The sequence below is a fragment of the Mobula hypostoma genome, chromosome 5 (assembly GCF_963921235.1).
Source record: "Mobula hypostoma chromosome 5, sMobHyp1.1, whole genome shotgun sequence".
NCBI lineage: Eukaryota > Metazoa > Chordata > Chondrichthyes > Myliobatiformes > Myliobatidae > Mobula > Mobula hypostoma.
The window spans coordinates 114,585,668-114,598,340 of record NC_086101.1 but is presented as its reverse complement, the minus strand read 5'-3'; the positions used below and the strand labels follow the sequence as shown (position 1 = coordinate 114,598,340).

At 40.5% G+C, this 12,673-nt stretch overlaps 1 protein-coding gene across 1 annotated transcript in view; it reads right to left on the bottom strand.

Moving 5' to 3' along the window:
• Window positions 1-12,673, bottom strand: part of LOC134347330 (zinc finger CW-type PWWP domain protein 1-like) — a 78,555-nt gene that overhangs the window by 44,982 nt on the left and 20,900 nt on the right. Inside the window, exons 5-6 of the mRNA XM_063049726.1 lie at window positions 10,248-10,368; window positions 641-716 (exon numbers count right to left, since the gene is read on the bottom strand). Of these exons, the coding sequence (XP_062905796.1) occupies window positions 641-716; window positions 10,248-10,368 (197 nt within the window). The remainder of the gene's footprint in view (window positions 1-640; window positions 717-10,247; window positions 10,369-12,673) is intronic.

Genomic DNA, 12,673 nt, shown 5'->3' with positions numbered 1-12,673 from the left:
AGACTGTTGCAACTTCCAAACACCATTCAGTAACAACAGCGTTGAAGTACATGCTTACTGTCGCAAGATGTAAGGCAGCAGAATGCATTTAAATAGGACCCTTAATGTTACTATTTTCCATGAAGCTGCACAGATGAATTGTTAAAAAGACTCACACCAGTGCCACATAGGAAATAACCACTGTTTTATCATCACTGTGCTCACCGAGTCATTCAAGTTCCCAGAACAGCTTGGCTGTATTTTAAAATTCATAGATAGGAGATAATTTCTTGTCCTCCCATTTACTTTTCACCACTGTGACTCCAAAACAACATTAACTCCTAAAGTGGCACAGCCTTGTTTTACAATCTTAAACCTTCACTTCACTCAGTTACCTCGACTGTGCCTAAGATCTCTGCAACCCTTCCAACAACCCTCCAGAGATGCTCCCTGTCTTGCTGATTACCTCCAACTTTTTTGCATGTTGCTTTATTTCGGACTTCCTGTACCCGAATTTTTATTATTTCAAATATCTTATCCAAGGAAACCGGGGCAGGCAAAAAAGTACAACAGCCAAACACTCTCCAAAGATTGAGAACAGAATCCATTATGTTTGGTGGCTGTGGCGCAATGCTTTGCCAGTTAATACAAGTATACTAACCGGAAACTGATCTGAGTCACTTGTGAACATAAAGTATTTCCCAGTCTGAGGATCATGTTCCACCATCGCTGGCCACCTAAACGCAATAACAGAACAGTTGAGCTCAGTCTTTAAAAGCTTAAAAAGGATTATAAGTATCAACATTGCCACAGATGTGGCTAGTCAGCAGTTTATTGAATAACACTGGTCTAACAACTCTGTGCCTTCCGGAGGATGAATTCCACAGTTGATAGCGCTGTTATAAAGATAGCGTTTAGTTAACCTACTCCAGTGGACAATAACAATTGCTCATTAAGGTTGACTGAGAAAAACAGATGGGAATTAATTATTTAAAGAAAACAGAAATTACTTGAAAGGTCAAACAGCTTTTGAACCATAAGGAAAATTCAAACTTCAAAGCAAATTTATTACCAAAGTACATATATGTCACCATATACTATCCTGAGATCCATTTGCTTGCGAATATTCACAGTAGAACAAAGAAACATAGTAGAATCAATGAAAAACTACACACAAAGAAAAATAGGCATACAACCAATGTGCAAAAGAAGACAAACTGTGCAAATAAAACAAGCAAACAAACAAACAAATAAATAACAATGAATACTGAGAACATGAGTTGTAGAGTCCTTGAAAATGAATCTGTAGGTTGTGGAATCAGTTCAAGTCAAGTCAAGTCACTTTTTATTGTCATTTCGACCATAAACTGCTGGTACAGTACACAGTAAAAATGAAACAACGTTCCTCCAGGACCATGGTGCTACATGAAACAATACAAAACTACACTAGACTACAGACCTACACAGGACTACATAAAGTGCACAAAAAACAGTGCAGGGCAGTACAATAAATAATAAACAAGACAACAGGCACAGTAGAGGACAAATTACGATATAATAATAAATGATGCAGATGTCAGTCTAGTCTTTGGGTATTAAGGAGTCTGATGGCTTGGGGGAAGAAACTGTTACACAATCTGGTCATGAGAGCCTGAATGCTTCGGTACCTTTTGCCAGATGGCAGGAGGGAGAAGGGTTCATATGAGGGGTGCGTGGGGTCCTTCACAATGCTGTTGGCTTTACAAGTGCAGTGTGTAGTGTAAATGTCTGTACTGGCGGGAAGAGAGACCCCAATGATCTTCTCAGCTGACCTCACTATCTGCTGCAGTGTCTTGCGATCCAAGGCAGTGCAATTTCTGAACCAGGCCGTGATGCAGCCCTCGATACATCCTCTGTAGAATGTGGTGAGGATGGGGGTTTGGAGATGGACTTTTCTCAGCCTTCGCAGAAAGTAGAGATGCTGCTGTGCTTTCTTGGCTATGAAGCTGGTGTTGAGGGACCAGGTGAGATTTTCCGCCAGGTGAACACCAAGAAATTTGGTGCTCTTAACGTTCTCAATGGAGGAGCCGTCATTGTTCAGCGAAGAGTGGTCGCTCCGTGCTCTCCTGAAGTCAACAACCACCTCTTTTGTTTTGTTCACATTCACATTTTGGAGGAGGAGAAGATGGCGACGCGACGCAGCTTGCGCGGCCACTCCGGTGAATGATATCTGTAATCTGGCAAGTAGGGTGCCGTGCACAATCCTGATTTGATGGAGACAGACGTGAGAGAACGGAGAAACATCTGGAGAAACTTCTGAAATGCCTTTTTCGCTGCCGCTGTTACTGTGTGATCCAGAATCTCTGGAAGGAAGGCCCCGAATCCTCGGCTTTGCTTGTTGCTCAGCGGCCGGTACGGGGTCGAAGCACTTGGCAGAGATGACGCTCGGTGCTTGGTGTCAAAGGGCTGGTCGGAGGCTCGAAGTTTTCAGACGGATTCAGAGTCTGCTGTGGTCAGGTGCTTCCAATGCATCGACAGTTGTTGGTGCCTGGAGGTTTATGGCAGAGAGAGTTTCTCCCTCTGCCGCCTGCTATCGGGAGTCAATCAGAATTTTGAGACTTTTTTTTAACCGTTCCCATGGTCTGCTCTTTATCAAATTATGGTATTGCTTTGCACTGCTGTAACTATATGTTATAATTATGTGGTCTTGTCAGTGTTAGTCTTTGGTTTGTCTTTTTTTTTGTGATATCACTCTGGAGGAACATTGTATCATTTCTTAATGCATGCATGCATTTCTAAATGACAATAAACGAGGACTGAGTGTCCTCATAATCTAATCTAATATAATTCAGACAGGTTGTTGGCTCTGCACCAGTCCATTAGCCGCTGCACCTCCTCTCTGTATGCTGACTCATTGTTCTTGCTGATGAGACCCATCACGGTCATGTCATCGGTGAACTTGATGATGTGATTTAAGCTGTGTATTGTTGTACAGTCGTGGGTCAGCAAAGTGAACAGCAGTGGACTGAGCACACAGCCCTGGGGCGGCCCCCATGCTCAGTGTGATGGTGTTGTAGATGCTGCTCCAGATCTGGACTGACTGAGGTCTCCCAGTCAGGAATTCTAGGATCCAGTTGCAGAGGGAGGTGTTCAGGCCCAGAGGTTTCAACTTTCCAATCAGGTGCTGAGGAATGATTGTGTTGAATGCTGAACTGAAGTCTATAAACAGCATTCGAACGTACGTGTCTTTTTTGTCCAGATGGGTGAGGGCCAGGTGGAGGGTGCTGGCGATGGCATCGTCTGTTGAGTGGTTGGGACAATACGCGAACTGCAAAAGGTCCAGTGAGTGGGGGCAGCAGGGTCTTGATGTGTCTCATGACGAGCCTCTCGAAACACTTCACGATGATGGATGTGAGTGCAATGGGACAGTAGTCGTTGAGGCAGGACACTGAAGACTTCTTCAGCACGGGAACGATGGTGGCAGCCTTGAAGCACATTGGAACAACGGCTCTGCTCAGGGAGATGTTGAAGATATCAGTGAGAACATCTGCCAGCTGGTCTGCACATCCTCTGAGCACTCTGCCAGGAATATTGTCTGGTCCAGCAACCTTCCGTGGGTTGAACCTGCATAGAGTTTTCCTCACATCAGCCACAGTAAGACACAGCACCTGGTCATTGGGAGGAGGAGTGGTCTTTCTCGCCACCACATCATTTTCCGCCTCGAAACAAGCGTAGAAGTTGTTCAACGCATCTGGGAGTGAGGCAGTGTTGAGGTGAGAAAGTTATGCGTAGTGGTTCAGGAGCCTGATGGCTGAGTGATAATAACTGTTTTTGAACCTGCCTAAAGCTCCTGTCTCTCTTTCCTGATGGCTGCACGTGAGAAGAGAGCATGGCTTGGATTGTGGGGTAGTGTGGGCTTGATGACGGATGCTGCTTCCTTGTGACAGCTTCCTTGCAGATAATTAACATTTCAGCTGCAAATCTGACAGAACTTTGAACCAAATCCATGTCAGCACTTACAGACCCTACAGAACGAACGTTCTAGCTGCAAAACTAAACTGCATCACCAGAGGTCTTCCTTTTTATACCCATGGTGAACATGTCATCACGTGACCTCACATGGGTGGGAAAATTACATCAGGTGACCTCCAAAAGACCATTACATCATTCTCAGAAGAAAGTCACAAGATCTCCTTGAGGTATGTAACACCTCCCTCCAAAAAAAAACTTTTTGGTCTCTTACAGAACAGAATTTTAACAATTAACAATTTACACAAAAAATTACAAAGGTATAAAATTTACAATATACACAGTATTATCTTTCAGCACTTTACAAACTAATATACAGTAGGAGTGTTACAAATGTTAAAATACCACTTTATAAAAGCAATTTACATTGTACATTTAACATCTAGATAGACAATCAGCGATCACATTATCTTTACCTTTAATATGAGTGATCAAAATATTATATTCCTGTAACATTAAACTCCAATTTAATAATCTTCTATTTTTGTTTTTCATCTTACTCAAAAACACTACCGGATTATGATCGGTATAAACTGTGAGTGGTTTATGAGTAGTACTAACATACACCTCAAAATGTAAAGCCAAAACAAGGGATAATACTTCCTTTTCTACTGTTGAATAATTTCTTTGACAGGCATTAAATTTCTTAGAAAAATAAGCTACCAGATGATCAATTTCATCACCATCATCTCTTTGAAGTTACACTGCTCCTGCAGCTTCATCACTAGCATCTACAGCTAACGAAAATGGTTTTTCAAAGTCAGGAGATTTCAGTATAAGTTGACTACATATTATAGTTTTCAATTTATCAAATGCTTCCTGACAAGGCTCTGTCCAAACAAACTTTTCATTTTTCTTCAAGAGATTAGTTAATGGAAGAGCAATACTCGCAAAATTCTTACAAAATTTTCTGTAATATCCTAGCATACCCAAGAATCTTCTAAGAGTTTTCTTACCAGTTGGAGTGGGTACTTCTAAAATTGCCTGAATTTTTGCTTGAACAGGAGCTAATTTTCCTTGACCCACAACATAACCAAGGTAAGTCACTGTGGCATGGCCAAATTCACTTTTAGCTAAGTTAATAGTTAAGTTAGCTTTTGAAAGTCTCTCAAATAGTTTCTCCACTGCAGCAATATGTGCTTTCCATGTATTATTTCCTGTAACTAAATCATCTATATAGGCATCTGTATCTTTTAATCCCTGAATCACACTATTAATCAACCTCTGAAAAGTACCTGGTGCATTCTTCATCTCAAATGGAAGAACATTATATTCATATAACCCAGATGGGGTAACAAATGCAGATATCTCTCTACCTCTATCCGTCAATGGAACACACCAATGACCTTTTAACAAATGAATTTTTGTAAGGAATTTGGCTTGTCCAACTTTATCCACACAATCATCTACCCTAGGGATTGGATATGCATCAGTTTTTGTCACAGCATTCACCTTCCTGTAATCTGTACAAAACCTAATACTACTGTCAGGCTTAGGCACATAACACACAGTGAACTCCAATTCGAATCAGAATGTCTAATAATATCATTCTCTAACATATACTTAATTTCTTGTTTAGCAAGTTCACATTTTTCCCTGTTCATTCAATACGAATGTTGTTTTTGGGTTTTGCATCTCCAACATCTACATCATGCATAGCTACGGTGGTTCTTCTAGGGACGTCTAGAAATAAATCTCTGTATTTAAAAATTAACTGTTTCATCTGCTCTCTCTGCTCTGGCTGTAAATGAGCTAATTTCTCATCAATATTTTCCAGAATTTTTGAATTTGGTAACCTGGCTGAAATAATGTTGGGTTTAAAAAGAGTTTCAGATGAATCATCCATTAAGTTTTTAGAAAGGTCAGACTCATTATTGATCACACAGTCATAGTAACAGCTTCTCTCTCATAATACGGTTTTATCATATTTATATGACACAGTTGTGTTGGCTTTCTTTGATCTGGGGTTTTTAATCACATAATCCACATCATTTACTTTAGATTTAATCTCATAAGGACCACGAAATTTAGCTTGTAATGGGTTCATTTGCACCGGGAAAAGAACCAACACCTTATCTCCAGGCTTAAATAACCTCATTCTAGCTTCCTTATCATACCAAGTCTTCATTTTCTCTTGAGCCAACTTTAAATTTTCCTTTGCCAAGCTACAAGCTTTATATAATCTTCCTTTAAATTTTAAAACATAATCTAGCAAATTAGTGTGTACCTCTTTATTAATCCACTGTTTCTTCAACAAGGTCAAAGGTCCTCAAACTCAATGCCCAAACACAAGTTCAAAAGGACTAAAACCTAATGTTTCCTGCACTGCCTCTCGTATTGCAAAAAGTAGTAAACGTACACCTTCATCCCAGTCCTTCTTATTTTCCACACAGTACGTCCTAATCATAGTTTTTAATGTAGAATGGAATCTCTCCAAGGCTCCTTGCGATTCTGGATTCTGACAAGATAACCTGTTTTGCCCCCAGTTTATAAACTATCTGCTGAAACAATCCAGACATAAAATTACTACCTTGATCCGACTGTATTTCCTTAGGCAACCCAAAATAAGTAAAGAATTTTATAAGAGCTTTTGTCACAGTTTTGGCTGTTATATTCCTAAGAGGTATTGCCTCTGGAAACCTAGACACTGTACACATAATAGTTAACAAATATTGATGTCCAGTTTTAGTTTTTGGCAAAGGACCTACACAGTCTACAATGATTTTTGAGAACGGCTCACCAAATGCTGGAATTGGTTGCAGTGGGGCCACTGGAGTAACCTGATTAGGTTTACCCACAATTTGACAAGTATGACACGTTCTGCAAAATGTCACTACATCTTTTCTTAAACTAGGCCAATAAAAATGTTTAGAAACCTTGTTCATAGTTTTCTTTACCCCTAGTTGGCCACCCAAAGGTATACTATGAGCCATAGTTAAAATCTCATTTCGATAAACTTTAGGAACTACTACCTGGTGATTAACTTCCCATTCCTCACTAGCAGGAATTGTAGGCGATCTCCACTTTCCCATTAATACTCCCTTTTCAAAATAATATCCTACTGGCACTTTTTCAATTTCACTATCTGGAAGAACTTGCTCCTTTAATTTAACTATCTCAGGATCCCTACTCTGCTCTGCTATCATCTCCTTCCGAGATAAAGACAAATCTTCATGATCAGTCTTACTACCAAAATCCTGATCAAATAATGTAGGTAAGAAAGTTTCTGATACATCCTCAAAATTCGCATCCCAAGTTGAACAGTCTTCGGTAACAACCTCATCCTGTACATCAGTTTTTTTTAGCCATAGCTCTTGTTACAACACAGGAACAATCTGTATTAGAATCCCTCTGTGGTTCCTCAAAATTAAGATTTATTATCAAATACACTTCAGGAAAAACTTGTCCACCTGCTAAGTCATTCCCTAACAAAACAGAAGCATCATTCACAGGTAAACTGGATTGTAGTCCTACTTTAACAACCCCTGTAACTAATCCTGACCTTAAATTTACTCTATGTAAATGTACTGGCATAAGGGCACTCCCAACTCCTCTTATATAGTTTACCTCACCAGCGTCAGACTCATCACTAAACTTTAGCACACTGTCTAATATTAGTGATTGAGAAGCTCCAGTATCTCTAAGTATTCTTATTGGTACTGAATTGGATCCTTCTTTCAAGGATACAAATCCTTCTGTTATAAAAGTTTCATATCCCCTCTTAACTTGGTCAGAACTCTGACACATCTTCGTTAGTATTTCCTAAACCCTGTAGATTTACAGGCGTTTCAATATGCTGCACACAAGCATCTGGGACTGCTTCCTTCTCTTTCTTTTCAATCGAAAACAGTTAGCTATCACATGTCCAGGTTTCTTACAATAATTACAAATAATACCAAAATGTCTTTCCTTCACATGTCTCCCGTCATCTTTACTTTTCTCACTAATTTCAGATTTAACTTCTGGTTTACTTTGACTCTCTGTGCTATTTTTCCTTTTAAAAGTTCTACTCGGAGAAAATTTATTCTTATGAATTAAAGCATACTCATCAGCTAATTTAGCAGTCTCCTGCAACGTAGCAGTGTCCCTTTCATTTAAGTATGTCCTCACTTCAACAGGAATGCTTCTATTAAACTCCTCCAGTAAAATCAACTCGTTTAATTTATTATACTCCCCATTCACATTTTTAGAGGAAACCCATCTCTCAAAACACACAGATTTCTCATAGGCAAATTCCACATAAGTTTTTTCCACAGATTTCTTCAAATTTCTGAATCTTTCTCTATACGCTTCCAGAACCAGCTCATATGCCTTTAATAAATGCTGTTTAACAATATCATAATCCAGTGCTTGCTCAGCATTTGAAGCTGTATAAACGTTGCGCTTTGCCTTTAATAACACTTTGTAACATCACTGGCCATTGCTCTTTCAGCCATTTTAAACTCAGATCAACAATTTCTAAATGCTGGAAATATTTGTCCACTTCAGCTTCATTAAATGGAGCAGTCAAAATAACCTCACGACTAGCAATAACCTGTCTCTTAGAACCAGAAGACTAATTTCCCATCTTTAATTTCTCCATCTCTAACTCAAATTTCCTCTGGTTTTCAGCTTCTCATTCTTTAAATTCCTTTAGTTTACTTTCCTCTCTTTCTTCAAATTCCCTTTTTCTATTTGCCTCTCTTTCGGCCATTTCCACTTTAAATCTTTCAAACTTTATCTGTTCAAGATGTAACTGCATTTCCAGATTACTCATTGGAAACCTATCTAACACCTTATCATCAAATTTTTTCAAACTAATATAATGCTCAGCGATTTTTCTTTGAATTAAGGCCTTTGTTGTGCCCTTCGTAATTCCTTGACAGAACCACATAATTATAACATATTGTTACAGCAGTGCAAAGCAATACCATAATTTGATGAAGAACAAACCATGGGCATGGTAAAAAGAAGCATCAAAAGTTTCCCAGTCGACTGACTCCCGAGTCCCCAATAACAGGCGGCAAAAGGGAGAAACTCCCTGCCATAAACCTCCAGGCACCGTCAACTTGCCGATGCCTTGGAAGCAGCCAACCACAGCCGAAACTGAGTCCATCCATCCAAAAACTTCAGGCCTCGCACTAGCCGTCCGATACAGCCTCCCGAGTGCCATCCTCTGCCGAGTGCCTTTGACCTCACCTTGGCCGCTGAAACAAGCAAAGCCGAGGTTTTGGGGCCTTCTGCTCCGGAGATTCTGGTTACCACACAGTAGCAGCGGCAGCGAAGCGGGCATTTCAGAAGTTTTCCAGATGTTCCTCCGTACTCTCACGTCTGTCTCCATCAAATCAGAATTGTGCACAGTCCCCTACTTGACAGATAATAGACATCATCACCGGAGAGGCCGCGCGCGCTGCCATCTTCTCCTCCTCAGATACAGTCCTGAGACACCAGGTAAGGTGATTTGATTGCAAACAATTAGTTTATTGATCATTACAGAATGTCTCTCTGGTGTTTCCCACTCCCTCCTCTCTCTCAGTCCACAATAGAGACCCCTATTAGAATCAGGTTTATCATCACTCACATATGTTATGAAACTTGTTTTTTTCTGTGGCAGCAGAACAGTGCAGTACATAAAACTACTACAGTATTGTGCAAAAGTCTTAGGTACTCTAGCTACATACGTATATGTTATATGTGCGCCTATGACTTTTGTGTAGTACTATGCACTCAGTGATCACTTTATTAGGTACCTCCTGTGCTTAATAAATTGGTCACTGAAAGTATGTTTATGGTCTTCTGCTGTTGTAGCCTATCCACTTCAAGGTTCAACATGTGTGTTCAGAGATGCTCTTCTGCACACCACTGTTGCAATGCATGGCCAGTATGGCTATTCTCCTCTGACCTCTCTCATTAACAAGATGCAAACTCTAGAGACTTGCTTGTGAATATCCCAGGAGATCAGCAGTTTCTGAGATACTCAAACTACCCATCTGGCACCAGCAATCATTCCATGGTCAAAGTCACTTAGGTCACATTTCTTACCCATTATGATATTTTGTCTGAACAATAACTGAACCTCTTGATCATGTCTGCATGCTTATATGCATTCTTTTATGGCTGATTAGACATTTGCATTAATGAGCCGGTTTACAGGTGCACCTAATAAAGTGGCAACTGGGTGTAAACTTATTCCTATGATCTTAATATTTCAGTAAACAGGAAAAAGAATGAGAATAAAAAAATACTGGAAAAGAGTGCGTACACCGCACTCATGCACCCACCATGGATATCCAAACTGCTTGGCCCACACAATGGAGCCAGGAACCAACTCAGCATAAATGACATCATTTTCTCTTCCTTCCCAGGCTTCTTCTGGCAAGTCACACATATTGAACAGCGGGTCTGCAACACACAATTCAAAGTTATTTGTGATAAATTCTATTGCAAGAGTAGCCACGTAATCAGGAATTCAGTATTTCTTTCTTGTAGAACTAAAGAGAGATCTCAATTTGCAGAGAGCCTTCCAAACCTTTATAACATCCCAAATCAGTCAAATGTAGACTCTGCTCTGAGATAGGAAATGTGGTAACTAGTTTCTGCACAACAGGATTCCTCAAACTGTTACCCACTAATGCCAAGATTATTTTATGTCATGTCCACTGAGGAACAATTATTAACTAGTAAGAACTCCTTCCTCTTCTTCCAGCCCATTGAACCACACCACTCAGCAACCATCTATCTAATCTCAAGACAATTTACAATAATGACTAACCAGTGTGCCTTTGGACTGCTAGAGGAAACCAGAGCACCCAGAGGAAACACACCCAGTCAAGGGCAGAACCTACAAACTCCTTACAGACAGTGCCAGATTTGAACTTTGCACTCCAGAATGCCCCGTGCTGTAATAGTGCTGTGCTAACCATTACACCACTATAGCAACCCTGTGCTTTTATACCCAGTTGAAGGCTGACAACACCTCAGTTAACATTTCCTTTGAGGAGCAGGAGGTTTTTGCACTATAATGCTCCCACAAGTGCATCAGCATTCTTAAGTATCTGGAGTTGGGCTTGAACTCACAATCCCTAAGGCTTGTGTCAAGGCTTGACCCACTGAGCCACAGCTTAAACCTACTCATAATCAAAACTACTTTACTTTTGTATTTTTCTATACTGAACCATTCACTCCCTGTTATTTATGGGAGATTTGAAGAATCATGTATTTTGGGAAATTCACAATATGGAGATGAGCAAGACATAAGAGACTGCAGATTTAGGAATCTGGAGCAACAAGCAATTTTCTGGAGGAACTCAGCGGTTCAAGCATTGTCTGTTGTGGAGAAGGAAACTGCTGACATTTCAAGTCAAGACCCCACATTAGGCACCTTGCCTATAGTTAATCCTGCATACAAGGATTAGATAGAGAATTGTATCCAATTCTGCATTCAACTTGAGAAGATATCAAAACCTTGAATAAATTGTTTCTTACTCACGTGATTCCCATTCGTGTTTTTTATGACTTTGTCTAAGCTAGGATGTACTGCTAAGGCTTTATAAGGAGTTGGTCAGAATGTTTTTGAAATATCAAGAGCATTTTAGGGCTGTGCTGGCCCTGGAGAGGGTCCACAGCAGATTAACAAGAATGATCCTGGGAAGAAAGGCTTCATATACAAGTGGCATTTGATGGCTCTGGGCCCATTGTTGATGGAGTTCAAAAGGATGAGAAATATCTCAGTGAAACCTCCTGGATACCAAAAGACCAAAATAGGGTGAACATGGAAAGAATATTTCCAAAAGCAGGAGAGTCTGGAATTGGAGGGCACACCCTCTTAGTAAAGAGATGTCCCTTTACAAGTAAGATGAGGTATAATTTCTTTAGCCAGACAGTGGTAAATCTGTACATTACAATGCTACAGAGGCTTGTGGTGACCAAGTTGTTAGGCATAATTAAGGCAGGGAATGATAGGTTCTTGATTGGTAGGGTTACAGGGAGAAGGCAAGGATTGAAAAAAAGAGCCATGCTTAAATGACAGAGAACTGATGGGCTGCATGGCCTAATTCTGCTCCTATATTTTACAATTTTATGGCTCAGAGTAATTTCATCTATGCTGTTTTAGACTTATTTCCCAAACTTATTCTCACACACCTGCCCATCAACTCCCTATTTTCCTACCAACTAGCTACAAGAGGGGCAGTTTATGGTGGCCTTATTAACCTACCAGCATAGAGTCACAGGGTCCAGATGTCTTTCAAATGTGGAAGGAAACCAAGGCACATGGGACAGCAGCACTTCCTGATATATTCACATCACACCTCTCAGCCAAACAATCTCAAATCTTGAACTAATTTGCCAAAAAACTAATCCATCTTCAACTTTGTTTATAGAAACATAGAAACATAGAAAATAGGTGCAGGAGTAGGCCATTCGGCCCTTCGAGCCTGCACCGCCATTTATTATGATCATGGCTGATCATCCAACTCAGAACCCCGCCCCAGCCTTCCCTCCATACCCCCTGACCCCCATAGCCACAAGGGCCATATCTAACTCCCTCTTAAATATAGCCAATGAACTGGCCTCAACAGTTTCCTGTGGCAGAGAATTCCACAGATTCACCACTCTCTGTGTGAAGAAGTTTTTCCTAATCTTGGTCCTAAAAGGCTTCCCCTCTATCCTCAAACTGTGACCCCTCGTTCTGGACTTCCCCAACATC